Below are 22470 nucleotides of genomic sequence, written 5' to 3'. Positions count from 1 at the left end.
GGTAAATGTGTATTTCGTCCATACTCACACATCACTTTGGTGCGTGTATATCCTGTCAAATAGAGCTTCTGGGGCCATCCACTTGACTGGTAAACGACCCTATGAGTTAAATGCTAGTGTAAATTGGCAAATTGACACAGGAGATGGAATAAGGTCAGGGGAAGCAATTTTCACATTGATTGGCATGTCTGAGGTAGGTAATTAGTAGCACACTGACATTGGTGGTCTTCTTATAGTAATCAATATGGTGGATATCTCTGGCCAGGCCAAAATCTGCGATCTTCATCACGTTGTCCTCTGTCACCAGCACGTTGCGGGCAGCAAGGTCTCGGTGGATACACTGTACACAGACACACATAAGAACAAGGTCCAGGCGTCCTGGTACATTCACTGCATCTTTACTGGGTACTCTATACTCAACTGTGCTGATGTAGGTAGAGTCGGATCCTGATGTTACCTTCTTAGAGGACAGGTACTCCATGCCGCGGGCCACCTGGTAGGCACAGGACACCAAGTCTTTGATAGACATGTTCTCTATGGGCACCTGGTCAGGGTTGTAGCAGTACTCCATGCCTGGTGGCCGCCGAGCTCTCAGGTACTCCCGGAGGTTTCCCTTGGAGGCATACTCCACAATAACATAGAGAGGGCCTGGGGAGGGAGACAAGGGTGCACTCACTCCTCAACGCCACTGGAGGAAGTGACATTTGAAATACCTTTTATGGTGACACCTAACGCAACAAGACAGACTGACAGGAGCACATCATCTTTGCTGTCAGAGAAGAGCATTTCCAGTGGTGAGGAGGGATGTCACTGAGCGGTGGAGGGGTCATGGTGAGAGAGTTAAGCTCTGAATTATAATCAACAGCTGTATCTTTCTCCTAACATGCCAATGAGTGCGAAGAGTAATGGTGTATTCTGGACAGCTATTTTGTGGTCAGGGAAAAACACCATTACAAATCAAGGCATTAAGAATTTACAAGCTGTAACTAAAGAACAAGAAAAAGAAACCAAATGTCTGTTAACACTTGTATGCCGTGTGATGAAAAAAAAAACATTTCTCCATCACCATCTATAGTAAGTAAATGCAAAGACTTAAACATTTTGCCAAAGATGAAAGTTTGTATGTCAAACAGGTCTGGGTAATAAGGTGTGAAATGCTAACAGATTCCTACAATAACCTACTGGAACTTCTCAAGGGACCAGACAGGACAAAGAGCAGCCTCCTGTGTTCTGCTACATGATATTTAGAACAGAGAGCTTTCCAATGTTCACAGCAGGGTCAGAGAAGGCTAATGTTCCTCCCCAGCAGAACACAGCTCATGGTGCCAGGGCTTGTCAGTCAAGATTTGAAAGATATGGCAACCCTGGCAGCAGCTGTGGTCATCTCAAACTGAGAGCTCGGAAGTTGGTGTCAGAATCCCCTTACTCATACCATTACACACATTTCTGCATGCTGATATGATCATGCTGTGCTTTTTGTAGTCTTGTTAAAGAACTGAACAACGCAATGGTCTAAAAACACATTCCCAAAACACTCACTCCTCTCTCCAAACTGAAACATGTTTTCAGCCTTTCTGAATGAAGGATTTGAAGGGAGTGTAAAAGTGTGAGACTTACCATCCTGGGTACAGGCTCCCAGCAAATTAATGATGTTCTTGTGCTTCCCAATGATCTTCATCATCTCCATCTCGGAGATCAGATCTGACAGATCTTTCTCTGTAGCATCAGCTGAGGGGAGGGAAAAATTAGACAGAAATTAGACTCATTAGAACAAATCACCCAACCCTGAACTCTGTTATTGGCAAATCAAAAATAGTTCTCATGTAAAACATCCCAGTTCTGTACAGCGCAAAGCACACTGCTTTGCAAAATGATTTCAAAGTAAATTTACATACCCTATTTAAAAATGTTTCAAAAGGCACCAACTGTAGGGGAAAGTCTTTCAGAGGGACATGCAGGTAGGGGGAGGGGGGGATGAAGGCAGCACTCTCTGGGGGGAGGCACTTAAAAAGTACCAAGCAATAAATGGATATTTTCCTACATCCCCACTCTTCACAGTTTTATGAACCCTGTCATATATCCAAACCCAGGGGTTCTCATAAATGTTTACTCTGGTCTCCCATTTGCACAGTGGCCAGGAGCCAGTGGCAGATGCCTCTTATGTCTGTGCATCACAGCACTAAGTGGAACTCTCCTCCCATCCTGTAATAGCAGTTGTGGTTTTCTGCTCAATTCTGTACTCCTTGCATTTGAAATAACTTCCCAACATGCAGTATCGGCAACCCAGCCATGTGCCTAAATCACAGGTTTGATATGGTTTATGAGAAGAAGAAAAAAACTTGACTTACATTTGAGCATCTTGACGGCCACTTTGGTGACCCTGTTTGGCTTCTCTTTGTCCATCCCTAAAGCCTCTCCCATCACCACCTGGCCAAAGCAGCCTTCTCCCAGGGGCTTCCCAAGCACCAGTCTAAGTGGGTCACAGGGATAGGAAAAAACAACAAATGTGAGATGATTGAAACAGACAGGCAATGCTCCCATTCAAAGGAGTGTGATGTTATGTCTGTATTTAATAGGTGTGTTCCAGTCATCTGTGTACCTGTCTCTGGGCAGCTCCCAGCGTGGGTCCTGGGGCAGCTCGTACTCAGACACCCCAGACAGCATAGGAGAGCCGCTGGACGAGAGACGGGAGGGGCGCACCAACATCACCCCGGAGTGGAGGGAGGAGCTAGAGTCCACTGACACCTGTAATACAGAAGCCTGCCGTTACTCTCTCATAGTGGAGCCAGGGAAGGAACAACAGAGACAGACAGACAGACAGAAGGATATCCAGTGGGTGGACAGAAAATTATTTTAACCCTTCAAAATGTTACTTAAATAAGTCTGATGACACAAAATGTAACAACTAAAACTACTTGAATCCCAGTGGAAGCAGATAGCAGGATGAGACAAACACCTGCCCTCTACTCATACCAACCTGACTCACCTCATGGGCTCTTTGAGGAACCAGAAGCTCGAGGAATTAAGGTTTTTTATTTTCACAAGATAATGAACACTTCCATTTGATAAGAACAAGTGATAGGAATACGTTAAAAAGAATTATTAAGATACCATAAAGATTACACTAAATGGGATGAGAAAGCAGAAAAGGTATAAAGATGTCAAACCCCCTATCTACTTTCTGTTACCTGTCTGCGCAGGGGGATGCTTTTAGCCAGCTTGTGGACAGCCAGCTGACTGTTGAAGTCACTTTTCTTGGACGAGGTGCGCATCTTGATGATGATGGCCACAGCCACCATGACAGCAATGAGGAAGAAGCCCACGCAGTAGATCAGCACTTCCAGGTAGGTTTGGTTGGGTGGTGGGGAGCGGGGGACTGCTGGATGAGGGCAACGCGATGGGGGACAATAGGTCAGCCACACAGGGTCAAATCACACAACAGAGGTCCATGCATTCTCAAATATCGATCAGACTTTCACAACAGGCATGTGACAAAAACACTGAACACACACACACACACACACACACACACACACAAACACCACCCTGATACATTCACTAAGACCACTCAGCTGACATGTACAGAAAAACAGAGCCCTTAACACCACTGGCACAGAGAGCGGAGCACAAACTCCTATTGTGGCACCATAACCACTTCTTTCAGGCATAGGGTTTCACTCCACATTCTTTGCCAGTTTGATCAGCAGCCATAGTCTCTAGTGGCAGAGAATGGCCAAGTCCTCTTGAGCTGGGACAAACCCAAATAATACAGAGCCTTGTGCAAACGGATGAGCATTAACACGGATGTACATTAAGTTCAATCTTAGCTTCCTAAAACCATCTTATTTTAATGTATTTATTTGTGTGTGCAAAGGCTCGGTTATTCAGGACAACGCGTGTTAACATCACAGACAAAAACCATGCCACTCCACACTAATACACATTTTTCAAACATACACTCATTCATAAATGTAATATATATATATATATGTTATAAATATAATGTGTTCAGTAGTTTAACTTAAGCTAATTATTTATTTAAAGTAAATGTCCCATTCTGACTTCCTTAGAGCACATAAAATGGTGGTTCTGCATAAAAGCCCAGTTTGATTTTAAAATGGCAGCTTGTGTGGTGATTGTTGGTACAAACAATTGTCATTATGATTCCCTTGTAATTTAGACATTACAACATTTGACATTGTCTCTCACTCTGAGGATCAAAACTACCTATGTACTGAAGACACAAAAGATAAAATGTTTAATCTAATTATCTCCAAAATGTTACAATATAGTTTAAAATTAACATATTGGATGTTTCTTTTACCTCGCTTTCCGAAAAACACCAGAATGACACAAACACCAGCAACACAAGTGAGCTGTCCTTGTGTCTTGAGGCTGAATGACAAGCAGCTTGATAATTGGACAAATGCCTATTCCAACCCAGAAGAATGAGCCGTCCACTACAGTGAGCCAATTATCAAAGCTAGCCTTAAGAGCAGGCTTCATCCTCACAGCAGGAAATGACATCAGGGATATATGTCATTTGTAGTGCTTGTCAGAAAACATCAGCCTCACACAGAATCAAATGTAAACACCAAATTGAAACCAGAATGGGAGAGACAAGTTGGAGTGAAACACCAACAGTACTGCCAAACAACCCCTTCTGAATGGAAAACTTCATCTTAAGGCAGTCAAGTAGAAGTGCATTGTAAAGTTACCCGTTAACCATTTGAAACAATGCGGAAAGCTGACAAATGATTATGAAATTGGCAGAGGAAATGGTCATTTATGTAAAAAAAAAAAAATTGAGGGTATGAAACACCTAAACTTTCTGATTCAGGAGTTGTCAGTTGAGGTAGATTTTATGGGTCAGATGGGTTGTTTGGCATTCTGTGATTTCTGGGAATCATTTCTCAACATGGACCATACCATCCCATCCAGAAAGGTTGGATGAGCATGGAACCATGCTGACAGGGGAAGGGAGAAGGTTAGTATCACACCTTGGCCTGGCTTCCACACACATCCACATTGCTCACTGAAGTAGGGTCTACAGAGACCATATTCAGATAAATGTGGGTAGTGGATGGTCAAGCCAAAGTGGAGAGGGGAGGGTGGGGGTGGGAGGAGATCAGAGGAGAGAACCATTGATACCTTTAAAAACGATCAACCATGCAGAGTGATGAGAGAACCCGATAGAATTGCCCGCCAAGCAGGTATACTCCCCAGCATCATCAAAAGACACATTCCTCAGTTGGAGGATTTCCATTTCCTTGTCCGTGGTGTTAAGGCCAGCAGTCTAGAAAATAACAATGGAAGCAGACCCAACAAGAGGCCCAGAGGAAAAATGGAGGCATGAGTAAAAGATTCTGAAAGGGAAAGACTTCTGGTAGAGGAGGGGACAGGACAGAGGGTGGGTGGGGTGTTCATACTCCCCTCTCAGTCCAACACCATCCCCCCCAAGAGTAAAAACCCATATCTGCCCTCCAGTCAGTTAGTGGAGGAGCTCGTTAGGTAGAGACCGCACCGCAGCACTGAACCCTTCACTGGACCATCACCATTTGAGAAGGAGCAGGGACGGACATCCCATACTCTAAAGACTCATCTCTGCATGCAAGAGATGGGCTACATGGAAGACCCCTCAGCAGAGCACACTCAGCAGAGCACACACACTCAGGGTAGCCTAGTGGATAGAGCGTTGGACTAGTAACCGGAAGGTGACAAGGTACAAATCTGTTGTTCTGCCCCTGAACAGGCAGTTAACCCACTGTTCCTAGGCCGTCATTGAAAATAAGAATTTGTTCTTAACTGACTTGCCTAGTTAAATAAAAGTTACAAATTTAAAAAAAATGTTTTTTACTCAAGGCCACACACACACACCATACAACAAATCCACGAGACAAACAGCAGGAGCTCAGGGAAAGGCTGAGTAAGACAGCTGAAAAGTAGGGGGGGGACAAGGCAGTAATAAGAGAGAGGCAGTCAGAGATCTGAGCAGAAGACTTTGAAGGGCGAGGGAGTGAAAGTAACAGCAGTGGATGGCAGGAGAGGCCCTTATTAGGAGGGCACGGGAGAGGCATGGGGCAGGAAAGAGAAAGCAGTCCAACATAAAGCAAGACTAAACACATTCAACCGCTCTGCTGGGAATTTTCCATAGTGTAATTTACAGTCAGGAGCACTGAGGCGGGATAGAAGGAGGGAGGGAGCGAGGGAGGAGAGAAACGGCTGAGGTCATCCCTAAACAAGTCCCTAGGTCTCCAGGTGGCCCTAGCAGCCCCTGGCTGAGGATCTCTCTATGTGCTGCTGCTGCGTGGGGCGGTTACCTTGGGCCTCATGCCTGACGATGGTCAGCCAGGCCGACTGATTGGCCTCTCCTATATAATTGGACACTTTACATATATACTCCCCGCTCTCCTCCTCAGTGACATTGTAGAGGGTCAACACCTGAGTGTCCGAGCTATTGACCCCAGAGTGCTGGAAACAAAAACATGTCATGTGCAACAACAAATCAAGATGAGGTTGTAACAAATGTCTCTGTTGAATGAGATCACAATCATTTGTTAGCATCGACTTTCCCCTCTCAAGCATAGACTTTTACAAGCCACAGAAAACTACTTATATAGAGGGATAAAATGTACATTTTAGTCATTTAGTAGACACTTATCCAGAGTGACTTACAGAAGCAATTAAGGTGCCTTGCTTAAGGGCACACCGGCAGATTTTTCACTAAGTCGGCTTGGGGATTAGAACCAGAGACCTTTTGGTTACAGGCCCAACGCTCTTAACTGCTAGGCTACCTACCTGCCACATCCTCGAAGAGGGATACTATTTGCCATCCTTTGCCAGACAGTCTTGAAGGGTTATAATAGACATGATGCAACAGGAAATAAAAATGATACAAACTACTCAACAAAAACATGCGCTTAAGACTGTACTACACAATTTCATTGAATTCTAATACGGTTTGGCTGTATTACTACACAGTTGTGTGTCTGCATTCCCCCAAGCATAACTTAGGGTGTCATCTCTTACTTAATGGAGGTTTTCACACTTAGTTCCTGACTGAACAGAACAAACGCAGCTATGTTGTGTCCTGTGTAGACTGGTGGTGGACCCAGTCAGTGCGCTAAGAGCCCCTACCTTGAGGACGCGGACGTAGGGTAAGCCATCAGGACCAACGCGACTCCCATTGACCTCGATGTGCTTCAGCCACTGGATGTGAGGCTGGGGGTCACTGAACACCTTACACTCAAACGCCACATCACTGCCCACCACCGCAGTGAGATTGGCTGGCAGTCCGGCCTGCAGGATGGGTCTGTGTGGGGAACGCTCTGCAACGGATACACACAGACACATGACAATCACATTAAAATACGAACATTAATAACAAAAAAGACACACAGCGATAACATACAAAAGACACACCTTAAATCACATACGAAGACACGTCAAAGACATAGTCGTGGAGAACCCTAGCGGTCAGCGCAACAGAAATACCTTGGTAAAAGCCACCATGGATTATCATTGGAAAACAACAGCAAATGATTAGGCTATGTTTCTAGTTCATTCCAGTAATGAATAAGCATTGAGGCATGGCTGATCTGGGAAAGTAAAAGACAACAGGAGGAGGACAGCTCTGTCAGTCTGGCCTTGGTAGAGGTTGATCTCAGGCCAGGTTACAAGGTTACCCAGATCTCATGTCCTTTCACTACTTACAGACGGTAATTTCACAGCCAGGGAAATAGCAGTTCCCCCAACTACTCTGCCGCCTGTATAATTGCTGCCATTTTTCCCAAATTACTGGAAACACAAGCTTGCAGACAAGTTTCGAGCCATTGCCCTGAGAGAGAAATGTTCTCCGGGTGCCATTTTGATGACTGATAACTTGCCAAACCATACTAATGAGCCCAGCATCTGGCAGGGAAACAAAATGTTCAGGCTTCATTTGCTTTCCTGATACAGAGATGAGTGTGGCGCTTTGCACACATTTTGTAGAATTACTCTGTCTGCAAAATGATCTCACAGTTGACCGAGGTTGGGGAGTGAAGTCACGGCAACACAGGCCCTGGCCGCAAATATCCCAGGAGACACCACTGTCTGTGGAGGTGGAGCTTTGATTTATAGAACCAATGGAGCATGAGTAAGTCACAGGGCAGGTCCAGGATGAAATAATAATTGCACCTTTTCAGACAGCTTCATTGGCAGGGCCACAACGTAAACAAGGTTAATAAAATAAAAAAATGCTAATTTGACAACAGTTCAGACCATATGACCCTCTCCTTGGAAAAAGGGCACACCATTACTTTGATTACTAGGGCCGAGTGTTGTAAACCATTAGCGATATTGAACCAACAACACACTTAAGCTACATAAATATCCAATTGATGATTAAACCAGGTGAATGGATTAGCAAGGTATTTCCCCGATAGAAATGACCCGGAGAGGAAAGAGACTTACCAACAACATCCAGCTGGTAAGTGTGGTTGATGCTTCCATGTTTGTTTTCAACTACACAGGTGTAGTTCCCCTTGTCAGATGGCACCACTGACTCCATGATGATGGTCCACATGTGTTCTCGAACCTACAAATTGGAGAAGAGAAAAGGTAAAATATTTAGTCAGAGGAGGAAGTATTGAAAGCACTTCCAGGTGACAGCTGGTCCAACCGAAGCACTGAGACTTAAATAGATCCCCAAAGACCCAGACTTTCACAAAACGTCCTGTAACACCTACTATAAAACACTTTAGTGAGACACTTGTGTCTAGATTATAAAAAAAGATGCCAGCCAGCCTGACAAGCCAGCCTGATACAACACTACTCATTCACAAGTTCATTTCTGGAATTATTATTTTCTTTGACATTGGGGTGTACATAACCTCTCAAGAGCACATTTAATTTGTCATGCTGCTAGTTAGTTATTTGTACAAAATGGGGGAACATTTACGAGTTCAATGATGTGTAATGAAATGCAGATCAAACCAAAATGACTTGTATTTATTTGAACATCCATGGGAAGGAGGAGGAACTTGCTATCAGGAGACTATTTCCCATGTCATATAAAACTAGATTGTGCTCCATTGCTTGAGGCACAGTACATTAATGCACTCTTGGAAACGTATTGGAGCGGGGAAACGGTTTTCTTAGTGGTTACATGACTTGTCACAACCTGCTCCGGGAAAAACTGTAGTTGACTATGACCAGGTTACATCCTATGCACATCTAAGGCTAAATACTGTTCTCTATATTCCAAGTTATTATTTTTCTTCCATATATCTGACCAAGACCGGCAGTGTGTGATTAAACTAACAAACCTCTCAGGCAATGGCGACATCAAACATTCGTACACAGAGCCTGCGTTAAGGTTTCCCTCATTTAGCTTAAATGAGCTGGGGTTCCACAGCTGCTTTTGGCCAGATGTGTTGTGCTTGGGTTAATACATGTGGTCTGTGTTATTCCCCCTGCCTGCCCTCTCCATACATTAAGACTATATAAACAATGGAGCTGTGGTCATAAAACCAAAGCGCGGGGAGGGGGTTTGGGCGGCGAGCCTCGTTCATAGACGTCCCCAGCTGCCCATCTAGACCTTTGCACCTTGACTGAAAAAACAGCAGCCAGATGGTAAAGTGTGCTGCGTGGCGGAGTGAAGGCAGCTGAAAGGAAACTCTTTAATGTGCCCCGGGGGGGGGGGGGGGGCTGCCGAGGACATGGCTGGACAACACCTTGATGGGAAGAGCAGATGCACAGGACCCTAGACTCCTACAACATCCCAGCACATCCTACATGAGGCTGTCGCAAGCCAACACACTCACCTTCGTCCGCACCACGGCACGGATATGGTCAACTTTAAAAGCCAAGCGCACAGTATACACATGCTATCTGCACCAGGGAAAAGAAAAGGAAACAGACTCATCACCACCACGCCCATTATTGTGAAATGTTTACCCCGTCTCACTTCCTCTGTGACAGTGAGCTGTCCTGTCCTGCTCCCCAGCACTGAGATGGGGGAGATCTGCAGGATTTATTCCGTCTCCTCATTATAAACAAATTTCCTTTGAGAAGTTGGTTTTGCTATACGCAGAGAAATCTGGACTGAAAACAAATGCTGTAAACAGCAGATACCCAGATATGTTAAATGAGGACAGGCGTATTCTGCCTCCAGGGCTAAAATTGCCATCCTCGAGGCATGCTTTTTTTGTGGCACAATCATCCCGTTGTGGCATTGGATTTGACTTTGCATTGTTCACTAGTCAGGTGCGACATGCCTCTAATGCTGGGGGTGGGGGTTGGTGATTTAACAGTGACGAGATCACCATCACACCTGCACTCATGTTCAGGGAGTTTGGGGATATTCAATTAGGATAATACAGTATGGTCTCTAGCCATCCAGTACCAAGAGGTGAATACAGGGAGGGGGTTTACCTTGAAGCCCCCGATGCGCTGATCCCTCTTGAATTCCTTGCTGTTCTTGAACCACTTGAGTGTTGGGGTGGGGTTTCCACTGGCCTGGCAGCGGAACTTGACCGTCTTACTGGCTGGGACAGCATGCAGCTTTTTCTCCATCTTCTCGGGCTGAGCCCACTGAGGGGCCATTGCTGAGGAACAATGGGGGAGAGAGAGAGAACACTTAAAACACCTATTCTGACAGAAGAATTGACAACAATTGTGTGTGCAGGTAGTTTCCATCTGGCTTAGGAGAGTTCTATACAACGATCCACAAAAACAGTACAAGTCAAGTGACAATTTCCAGTTTTGCTTAAAAACATACAAAACTCCAGTATAGGATTGCCTAGTCTCTTGGGGCCCAAGGTCGTCGTCAGGGGTGCCCGCCACGCTAGCTGCTTACTTCCCTGTGGGCACATGGCGTTCACCAGACGGCAGTAGCCAGCTGACCACGCCTGACTGGCTTTATAACGCAGCGTAGACAAACAGTAATCAGGGGACGTCTGGAATGTACTGAGTTCAGTCACCAGTGTGACATTCCTTACTCAAGTGTAAACAGCAGTGTGGGGTGCTACTGGCCCTCTGAATCACAACTGTGAACAAATCACTCTTATATGAACAGCAAATGCCTAATAGGTGAATCACATATGAAATGTAACAGAAAACAGGGCCATCATGTTAAGTTCAGGGCATTAACCTCAACAGGAGCAGAATAGGGTCCAAGCCCAGACCTGGTCTACCATTCCAGTGACAGGTGGTAGGACTAGGAGGATCAGACACTTACGTAAAAGCTTTTGACTGCTAGACATCTTTGCCTCCTCTGAGGAAGACTCATCCTCCTCGTCTTCATCTTCAGAGGATGCCAGGATATCAACTGGTGAATAGGCAGATAGGACAATATATGTCATTTGACTTGGGCTTAGCTGCATTACCACGTACCTTGAATTGTTTCTCTCTACAGGACCAGTGATTTGAGCCCTCAGTGGTAGCTTTGACCTTACCTGTGACATTGACAGAGAAGTAAGAGCTGTGGTTGCCAAAGGTGACGCAGGTGTACAGGCCAGAGTCAGCCGGCTCCACTCCCTCGATCTCCAGCTGGCCGTCTCGTAAGCGTGTGTGCTCCCCATCCACCACCACTGCGTGGTCCTTGGTCCAATTGACTGACTCGGTTTTACAGCTCAGCTCCAGTCGGTCCCCAGGGTAAAGGGTGTAGCGCTCTGCTTGGATTTCCACAGGTGGCACAGGGATGACTAGGGTACAAACAGGGAAAGGAGTGAGGGCCTGATCACCGACAACGATAAGACTATAGGGAGGAGGTCAGAGACCTGGCAGTGTGGTGCCTGGACAACAACCTCTTCCTCAATCTTGTTAAGACAAGACAAAGGAGCGGATTTTGGACTACAGGAAACAGAGGGCAGAGCACGCCCCCATTCACATTAACGGGGCTGTAGCGGAGCGGGTTGAGAGCTTCCAGTTCCTCGTGTCCACATCGCTAAGGATCTATCATGGTCCAAACACACCAACACAGTCGTGAAGAGGGCACGTCAACGCCTCTTCTCCCTCAGGAGGTTGAAAAGATTTGGAATGGGCCCTCAGATCATCAAAATGTTCTATAGCTGCACCGTTGAGAGCATCTTGACTGGCTGCATCACCGCTTAGTATGGCAAGCTTGACATCCGACCGCAAGGCGCTACAGAGGGTAGTGCGTACAGCCCAGTACATCACTGGGGCAGAGCTCCCTGCCATACAGGATCTCTATACCAGGCAGTGTCAGAGGAAGGCCCAAACATTTTCCAAAGACCCTAGTCACCCAAGCCACAGACTGTTCTCCCAGTTACCAAACGGAAACCAGTACCAATGCACAAAATCTGGACCCAACAGGACCCTGAGCAGTTTCTACCCCCAAGCCACAAGACTGCTAAATAGCTAATAAATGGCTACCCGGACTACCTGTATTGATCTTTTTTTGCACCGACTACGCACACACACACACACTACTGTCTATTGTCTATCCTGTTGCCTAATCACTTTACCCCTACCTACATGTACAGTACATAGCTACCTCAACAACCTTGTACCTCTGCACATCGACTCAGTACTGGTACTCCATGTTATGTTCTACTCCCTGTACATAGCCATGTTATGTTCTACTCCCTGTACATAGCCATGTTATGTTCTACTCCCTGTACATAGCCATGTTATGTTCTACTCCCTGTACATAGCCATGTTATGTTCTACTCCCTGTACATAGCCATGTTATGTTCTACTCCCTGTACATAGCCATGTTATGTTCTACTCCCTGTATATAGCCATGTTATGTTCTACTCCCTGTATATAGCCATGTTATGTTCTACTCCCTGTATATAGCCATGTTAATCTTACTTGTTATTGTTATTCAGTATGTATTTATTCCTTGTGTCACTGTTTCTATTTTTTATCTTATCTTTATCCCTACATTGTTGGAAAAGGACCAGTAAAGTAAGCATTTCACTGTTATTCTACACCGATTGTTGTCCTACACCTACAAAGCATGTGACAAATAAAATTAGATTTTGAGGGCTGAGTACCTTCCAGTAAAATAGTATACATAGAAAATGCAGGCAAGGTCCAACTAACACAAAAGCGTAATCACCGGGCAAATAGTAAAACCACAGACAGACTCAATTGTTCATATGATACTGGGAGATGCATATCAACATTTATGTAATAGTATACAGCAGGAGACAGCATATAGTATCCACAACAACCAGTCTTGAGGAAATGTATTGAAGAAAAAAGTGCAAAAATCAAAAGTGCAAAAAACTCAACCTAAAATCTGCAACATGTCTGACATTCGGTAAATGTCCAAAAAGCTCGATACTGTAATGCAACCATTAGTCTAAATGTTGTGCCCAGCTACATGAGAAAGGAATGACAAAGACAAGGGAGCAGCTCTTTCCTCCATGTCCCTGAAAGAACCATCATCCACATTCACGGGCAGCTTATTGAATCTAGGCTCTTGTTTGCGTTTGCAGAGCTGAAAATCGAGCTACAGCTTCGTACCTTCTTCACCCAATCCCTGCCTATCCTCTCCCTTAAATTAAATCTCACCCCGAATTAGTCAAGGGCCAAATTGTGAGGCTGGCAAGGAGCTCCTCGAGAGAGGAAGGTGGAATTAGATTTGAGGAATGGGGAGGAGGACGGCGACACAGAGATAGACACCTGAGCCCCTGTTCTCTACGACTACATAGTCGACCAGAGGGAGGGGGTAACCCAATTATGTTGACACATTGTCCATCACAACGGTGTTGTCTGTCTGGTTACAAAAGCACACAGCGTCACAAGCTAAACTTGCCTGGGAGTCTTGCTCTTTACGGGGAAATTTGTTGAGTAGACACTGGAAAAGCATTAGAGGACAAAGTGGTCTGAATCCTAGCTATAGGCTGCGGACTGGGCTATACAGTGAAAAAAGCCATCTTTGCCATTTCCAGATGGTAATGTCTGTCACAAACACTGTGGCCCAAATACATATTCTGCATCCTTTGCCATTCTCATTGCTCCTCTGTCACAACTATCTGTGCATCTCACGTACCTACAGTGGGGCAAAAAGGTATTTAGTCAGCCACCAATTGTGCAAGTTCTCCCACTTAAAAAGATGAGAGGCCTGTAATTTTCATCATAGGTACACTTCAACTATGACAGACAAGTGGTGTGGGGGCTGTGCTTTGGCAAAGTGGGTGGGGTTATATCCTTCCTGTTTGGCCCTGTCCGGGGGTGTCCTCGGATGGGACCACAGTGTCTCCTGACCCCTCCTGTCTCAGCCTCCAGTATTTATGCTGCAGTAGTTTGTGTCGGGGGGCTAGGGTCAGTTTGTTATATCTGGAGTACTTCTCCTGTCCTATTCGGTATCCTGTGTGAATCTAAGTGTGCGTTCTCTAATTCTCTCCTTCTCTCTTTCTTTCTCTCTCTCGGAGGACCTGAGCCCTAGGACCGTGCCCCAGGACTACCTGACATGATGACTCCTTGCTGTCTCCAGTCCACCTGACTGTGCTGCTGCTCCAGTTTCAACTGTTCTGCCTTATTATTATTCGACCATGCTGGTCATTTATGAACATTTGAACATCTTGGTCATGTTCTGTTATAATCTCTATCCATGTTCTGGCACAGCCAGAAGAGGACTGGCCACCCCACATAGCCTGGTTCCTCTCTAGGTTTCTTCCTAGGTTTTGGCCTTTCTAGGGAGTTTTTCCTAGCCACCGTGCTTTTACACCTGCATTGTTTGCTGTTTGGGGTTTTAGGCTGGGTTTCTGTACAGCACTTTGAGATAACAGCTGATGTACGAAGGGCTATATAAATAAATTTGATTTGATTTGAAAAGAAAATCCAGAAAATCACATTGTAGGATTTTTTATGAATTTATTTGCAAATTATGGTGGAAAATAAGTATTTGGTCAATAACAAAAGTTTCTCAATACTTTGTTATATACCCTTTGTTGGCAATGACAGAGGTCAAACGTTTTCTGTAAGTCTTCACAAGGTTTTCACACACTGTTGCTGGTATTTTGGCCCATTCCTCCATGCAGATCTCCTCTAGAGCAGTGATGTTTTGGGGCTGTTGCTGGGCAACACGGACTTTCAACTTCCTCCAAAGATTTCCTATGGGGTTGAGATCTGGAGACTGGCTAGGCAACTCCAGGACCTTGAAATGCTTCTTACGAAGCCACTCCTTCGTTGCCCAGGCGGTGTGTTTGGGATCATTGTCATTCTGAAAGACCCAGCCACGTTTCATCTTCAATGCCTTGCTGATGGAAGGAGGTTTTCACTCAAAATCTCACGATACATGGCCCCATTCATTCATTCATTCTTTCCTTTACCACGGATCAGTCGTCCTGGCCCCTTTGCAGAAAAACAGCCCCAAATCATGATGTTTCCACCCCCATGCTTCACAGTAGGTATGGTGTTCTTTGGATGCAACTCAGCATTCGTTGTCCTCCAAACACGACGAATTGAGTTTTTACCAAAAAGTTATATTTTGTTTTCATCTGACCATATGACATTCTCCCAATCTTCTTCTGGATCATCCAAATGTTCTCTAGCAAACGTCAGACGGGCCTGGACATGTACTGGCTTAAGCAGGGGGACACGTCTGGCACTGCAGGATTTGAGTCCCTGGCGGCGTAGTGTGTTACTGATAGTAGGCTTTGTTACTTTGGTCCCAGCTCTCTGCAGGTCATTCACTAGGTCCCCCCGTGTGGTTCTGGGATTTTTGCTCACCGTTCTTGTGATCATTTTGACCCCACGGGGTGAGATCTTGCGTGGAGCCCCAGATCGAGGGAGATTATCAATGGTCTTGTAGGTCTTCCATTTCCTAATAATTGCTCCCACAGTTGATTTCTTCACACCAAGCTGCTTACCTATTGCAGATTCAGTCTTCCCAGTCTGGTGCAGGTCTACAATTTTGTTTCTGGTGTCCTTTGACAGCTCTTTGGTCTTGGCCATAGTGGAGTTTGGAGTGTGACTGTTTGAGGTTGTGGAAAGGAGTCTTTTATACTGATAACACGTTCAAACAGGTGCCATTAATACAGGTAACGAGTGGAGTACAGAGGAGCCTCTTAAAGAAGAAGTTACAGGTCTGTGAGAGCCAGAAATCTTGCTTGTTTGTAGGTGACCAAATACGTATTTTCCACCATAATTTGCAAATAAATTCATTAAAAATCCTACAATGTGATTTTCTGGATTTATTTTTCTCATTTGTCTGTCATAGTTGAAGTGTACCTATGATGAAAATTACAGGCCTCTCCCATATTTTTAAGTGGGAGAACTTTCACAAATTGGTGGCTGACTAAATACTTTTTTGCCCCACTGTATATCCTTAATGGATTAAAATCCATACATTCCAACAATTATGATTCCAAGAACGTGGAATCCCAAATGCTTCTAGACATAATCTAAAGATCGCTTGGTTATGAACAGATAACCTACAGATTGATGTCAAGAAAAGTTAGTGTTGTTGAATCTACTCTCTTCCTGGGTCCAAAGAAGACAGATTCTTGGTGCGTTCATAATGAAGTGAAGACTGAACATACAGCACACTGCTACATGTAACATATACTAGGCTCTTCCTCCAACACAGGGAGCACACCCATATACCATACCCTCAGGACAACGTTAGCAAACCTGATCACAGTAATCCCTCCCTCCATCTCAACAAAGGCCCCTCAACAATAAAGGGGGAGAGAGAAAGCGTGTGCACAAGAGAATGAGGGAGAGAGAGAGAGAGAGCGCGAGTTAGGGCCTGCAGTGGCAAGTTCTAGTGCCAGTTGCCATGGTGACCCTCAGTTGGGCCTAGTAAAGGTATTTCCTGGATCACATATGTCTGACAGGCCCTTAATCCCAGCAGGAAAAGGGGCCAGGGGGTAGGATCAACTTTCTCCTCAAAAACAAAACCAAAGGGAAGGGGGGGGACGGGAAGCCCAGAACTATCCAATTGAGACTTGGGCTAAAACGTTAAGGGCTCCACCATGCTCTGTGTGGGGCCATGATCTTGCTTGTTTTTTCCCTCCTCGTCCTAAACCTGATAAGGCTATGTCAACATTAGTTATTAATCTAGCTGCAGACGCCCCATAAATATCCCATGAAAGATGTACAAAATGTACATGTCACTGTTGTGAAGCAAAGTCAATCCGGTTTTATGATTACAGCTGGGAACAGCAAGTACAACATTGTCATCACTATTGAGGAGCAGACATTAGAGGTCGACCGATTATGATTTTTCAACATCGATACCGATTAATCAGACGATTAAAAAAAAATGTATTTGTAATAATGACAATTACAACAATACTGAATGAACACTTATTTTAACTTAATATAGTACATCAATAATTTAGCCTCAAATAAATAATGAAACACGTTAAATTTGGTTTAAATAATGCAAAAACAAAGTGTTGGAGAAGAAAGTAAAAGTGCATTATGTGCCATGTAAGAAAGCTAACGTTTAAGTTCCTTGCTCAGAATACGAGAACATATGAAAGCTGGTGGTTCCTTTTAACATGAGTCTTCAATATTCACAGGTAAGAAGTTTTAGGTTGTAGTTATTATAGGAATTATATGACTATTTCTCTCTATACCATATTTCATACACCTTTGGATGTTTTTATAGGCATTTTAGTATTGCCAGTGTAACAGTATAACTTCCGTACCGCTCCTCGCTCCTACCTGGGCTCCCGCTAACTAGCTAGCCATTTCACATCACATCGTTACATCAGCCTAATCTCGGGAGTTGATAGGCTTGAAGTCATAAACAGTAGCGCTGCTGGCAAAACGCACGAAAGTGATGTTTGAAAGAATGCTTATGAGCCTGCTGGTGCCTACCATCGCTCAGTCAGACTGCTCTATCAAATCATACTTAATTTTAATAACACACAGAAATACGAGCCTTAGGTCATTAATATGGTCAAATCCGGAAACTATCATCTCGAAAACAAGACGTTTATTCTTTCAGTGAAATACGGACCGTTCCGTATTTTATCTAACGGGTGGCATCCAGTCTAAATATTCCTGTTAAATTGCACAACCGTCAATGTTATGTCATAATCACGTAAAATTCTGGCAAATTAGTTCGCAATGAGCCAGGTGGCCCAAACTGTTGCATATCCCTGACTCTGCGTGCAATGAACGAAAGAGAAGTGACAATTTCACCTGGTGAAATGCTAACCTGAAATGCTAACCTTTCATCTGGTGCCTGCTAACCTGGATTTCTTTTAGCTAAATATGCAGGTTTAAAAATACAAACTTCTGTGTATTGATTTTAAGAAAGGCATTGATGTTTATGGGTAGGTACACGTTGGAGCAACGACAGTCCTTTTTCGCGAATGCGCACTGCATCGATTATATGCAACGCAGGACACGCTAGATAAACTAGTAATATCATCAACCATGTGTATAACTAGCGATTATGATTGATTAGGTTTAATGCTAGCTAGCAATTTACCTTGGCTTCTTACTGCATTCGCGTAACAGGCGGGCTCCTTGTGAGGCAGGTGGTTAGAGCGTTGGACTAGTTAACCGTAAGGTTGCAAGATTGAATCCCCGAGCTGACAAGGTACAAATATGTCGTTCTGCCCCTGAACAAGGCAGTTAACCCACCGTTCCTAGGCCGTCATTGAAAATAAGAATGTGTTCTTAACTGACTTGCCTAGTTAAATAAAGATTAAATAAAGGTGTAAAAAAAAAATTTTTTTTTTTTTTTTAAATCGTCCACAATTACCGATTTCCGATTGTTATGAAAACATTCATTTACATTCAGTAAGTGGTATCTGTGTGTAACTCAGCCCATTAGGAAATTGTGGCTCAGTTAATCCTCCTGCTTCAATGATTGGATTAGAGACCATATTTTCAGAAAGCACCCCAGCTGGAATATTCCTGCTTGCATGCTTTCTTCCAACTATTTGGAAAAATTGATTGACATTCCTGAAAAATCAACTTAATTACACAACATCATGAAAGGTATTTTGACCGAGAAGTAAGCATGCAAGATAGGGTTTGAACAAAAAAAAGTGAATGAGTCTATGAGCGCAGGACTGAATCCAAAAACGGAACATATAGGCGGCAGTCTATAGAACCTGTGCTGGCGTCCAGATAGGAAGCAATATGCCATGTGAATGACTGTTGGGATTTCCTGCCAGAGTGGAATAGCAGACAGGAATAGCAGGAAGTGAGAACACAGGGTCTATTAGCAAACGCAAACGTTTACATTAATGGGATAACCTTTGCTTAAAGTTTTTCAAATGGCCAACATTTCCATCTGGACCCCTCATGTCTACTTCATTAGCACCATAACATCTCTGATGTTCAGCAGGTATAGTGCCTTTAACCCCACTCTCTGTATACAGTGCCTTTAACCTCTCTCTCTCTGTATACAGTGCCTTTACCCTCTCTCTCTGTATACAGTGCCTTTACCCTCTCTCACTCTATACAGTGCCTTTACCCTCTCTCACTGTATACAGTGCCTTTACCCTCTCTCACTGTATACAGTGCCTTTACCCTCTCTCACTGTTTACAGTGCCTTTACCCTCTCTCTCTGTATACAGTGCCTTTACCCTCTCTCTCTGTATACAGTGCCTTTACCCTCTCCCTATACAGTGCCTTTACCCTCTCCCTCTCTGTATACAGTGCCTTTACCCTCTCCCTCTCTGTATACAGTGCCTTTACCCTCTCCCTCTCTGTATACAGTGCCTTTACCCTCTCCCTCTCTGTATACAGTGCCTTTACCCTCTCCCTCTCTGTATAGTGCCTTTACCCTCTCCCTCTCTGTATACAGTGCCTTTACCCTCTCCCTCTCTGTATACAGTGCCTTTACCCTCTCCGTATACAGTGCCTTTACCCTCTCCCTCTCTGTATACAGTGCCTTTACCCTCTCCCTCTCTGTATACAGTGCCTTTACCCTCTCCCTCTCTGTATACAGTACCTTTACCCTCTCCCTCTCTGTATACAGTACCTTTACCCTCTCCCTCTCTGTATACAGTACCTTTACCCTCTCCCTCTCTGTATACAGTGCCTTTACCCTCTCTCACTCTATACAGTGCCTTTACCCTCTCCCTCTCTGTATACAGTGCCTTTACCCTCTCCCTCTCTGTATACAGTGCCTTTACCCTCTCTGTATACAGTGCCTTTACCCTCTCCCTCTCTGTATACAGTGCCTTTACCCTCTCCCTCTCTGTATACAGTGCCTTTACCCTCTCCCTCTCTGTATACAGTGCCTTTACCCTCTCCCTCTCTGTATACAGTGCATTTAACCTCTCTCTCTGTATACAGTGCATTTAACCTCTCTCTCTGTATACAGTGCATTTAACCTCTCTCTCTGTATACAGTGCCTTCAGAAAGTATTCACACCCCTTTACTTTTTCCACATTTTGTTGTGTTACAGCCTGAATTTAAAAAGGAGCTAATTGAGGTTGTGTGTCACTGGCCTACACACAACACCCCATAATGTCTAAGTGGAATTATGTTTAGACTTTTTTACAAATTAATAAAAAATGAAAAGCTGGAATGTCTTGAGTCAATAATTATTCAACCCCGTCTAATGTCTAATGGCAAGCATAAATAAGTTCAGAAGTAAAAATGTGCTTATCGAGTCGCATAATAAGTTACATGGACTCACTATGTGCAATAATAGTGTTTAACATGATTTTCAATGACTACCTCATCTCTGTACCCGACACATACAGATAATTGTAAGGTGCCTCGGTCGAGCAGTGAATTTCAAAACAAACAGATTCAACCACAAAGACCTGGGAGGTTTTCCAATGTCTCGCAAAGAAGGGCACCTATTGGTAGATGTGTAAAAACAACAAAATGGTCCAGTCGCTAAAAGATATATAGGCGTCCTTCCTAACTCAGTTGCCAGAGAGGAAGGAAACCGGTCAGGGATTTCACCATGAGGCCAATGGTGACTTTAAAACAGTTACAGAGTTTAATGGCTGGGATAAGAGAAAACTGAGGATGGATCAACAACATTGTAGTTACTCTACAATACTAATACTAAATGACAGACTGAAAACAAGGAAGCCTGCACAGGATAAAAATATTCCAAAAACATGCATCCGGTTTGCAATAAGTCACTTAAAGTTAATTTCCATTTTTTTGCAGTTTTACTTGTCATGAATACAAAGCGTCATACACTACATTGTCAAAAGTATGTGGACACATGCTCATCAAACATCTTATTCCGCCCTTTGCTGCTATAACAGCCTCTGGGAAGGCTTCCAATAGATGTTGGAACAATGCTGCGGGGACTTGCTGTAGCATTACATTTTCCCTTCACTGAAACTAGGGGGCATAGCCTAAAACCATGAAAAACAGCCCCAGACCAAACTTTACAGTTGGCACTATGCATTTGGGCAGGTAGCATTCTCCTGGCATCTGCCAATTCCAGATTCGTCAGTCGGACTGCCAGATGGTGAAACGTGATTCATCACTCCAGAGAAAGCGTCTCTACTGCTTCAGAGTCCAACGGCGGCGAGCTTTACACAACTCCAGCCAACTCTTGGCATTGTGCATGTTGATCTTAGGCTTGTGTGCAGCTGCTTGTCCATGGAAACCCATTTCATAAAGCTCCTGACGAACAGTTATTGTGCTGCCGTTGCTTCCAGAGGCAGTTTGGAACTCGGTAGTGAGTGTTGCAACCAAGGACAGACCATTTTTACACTTAGTGGTGCTGTTCTGTGAGCTTGTGTAGCCTACCACTTCATGGCTGAGCCGTTGTTGCTTCTAGACATTTCCACTTCACAATAACATAACTTACAGCTGACCGGGACAGCTCTTGCAGAGCAGAGGCTTGACAAACTGACTTGTTGGAAAGGTGGCATCCTATGATGGTGCCATTTTGAAAGTCAATGAGCTCGTCAGTACCAGACATTCTACTGCTTAATGTTTGTATACGGGGATTGCATGGCCTTGTGCTCGATTTTATATATATATGTCAGCAACGTGTTTGACTGAAATAGCCTAATTCAATCATTTGAAGGGGTGTCCATACACATTTGGTGCAAATCCAACACTGAGTACCACTCTTCATATATTCAAGCATGGTGGTGGCTGCATAATGTTATGGGTATGCTTGGTTTTTATTGGGGAGGTAAACGGAATAGAGCTAAGCACAGGCAAAATAGTATTTCTCTTTGTATTTTCAAGTAAGTTATCTTAGCGCACTCACCATTTTGAGTGTTATAAACATGTGGAGGCTTGAGTATTTGTTTGTGGCTTGTTTGTCTGTGAGAAGGATTGGGATTAAAAGGCCCTCCCTAGAATTATATAGTGTTCCCAGTGGAATCTTTTGACTGTGCTGTCCTCTTGTCCTGAGGCCTAAAAACATGACAATTTCCACATAAGCTATTTTGTTTCCCACCCACATGCAAAAAGAACGTGACCAAATGCTTCTACCGTGATGGTTTGTGGACAGCTGAAGCGATCAGTCCCCCAGCGGGAGACCACAGGGAAGGGACTGGAGGAAATGCAGAGGGGGCCCTAGATAGTACCTGACCATTTGGGTAT

At 44.3% G+C, this 22470-nt stretch overlaps 1 protein-coding gene across 7 annotated transcripts in view; it reads right to left on the bottom strand.

The window, feature by feature from the left end:
• The window catches only part of fgfr1a (fibroblast growth factor receptor 1a), a 44759-nt gene that overhangs the window by 3518 nt on the left and 18771 nt on the right, over positions 1-22470 (bottom strand). Inside the window, exons 3-15 of one of the 7 annotated variants that reach the window (XM_029677999.2) lie at positions 11439-11687; positions 11222-11311; positions 10417-10589; positions 8455-8578; positions 7138-7328; positions 6321-6471; positions 3183-3379; positions 2600-2745; positions 2349-2470; positions 1618-1728; positions 458-648; positions 218-340; positions 29-99 (exon numbers count right to left, since the gene is read on the bottom strand). In XM_029677999.2, coding sequence (XP_029533859.1) covers positions 29-99; positions 218-340; positions 458-648; positions 1618-1728; positions 2349-2470; positions 2600-2745; positions 3183-3379; positions 6321-6471; positions 7138-7328; positions 8455-8578; positions 10417-10589; positions 11222-11311; positions 11439-11687 — 1939 coding nt within the window. Of the gene's footprint in view, positions 1-28; positions 100-217; positions 341-421; positions 649-1617; positions 1729-2348; positions 2471-2599; positions 2746-3182; positions 3380-5151; positions 5297-6320; positions 6472-7137; positions 7329-8454; positions 8579-10416; positions 10590-11221; positions 11312-11438; positions 11688-22470 lie in introns of all 7 variants that reach the window. The other 6 variants (XM_029677995.2, XM_029677998.2, XM_029678000.2 and 3 more) reach the window with 6 other exon arrangements.

This window comes from Oncorhynchus nerka, linkage group LG13, assembly GCF_034236695.1.
Source record: "Oncorhynchus nerka isolate Pitt River linkage group LG13, Oner_Uvic_2.0, whole genome shotgun sequence".
In the NCBI taxonomy this organism is placed as follows: Eukaryota; Metazoa; Chordata; class Actinopteri; order Salmoniformes; family Salmonidae; genus Oncorhynchus; species Oncorhynchus nerka.
The sequence above is the reverse complement of the archived record's forward strand: the minus strand, read 5'-3'. Positions and strand labels throughout refer to the sequence as shown.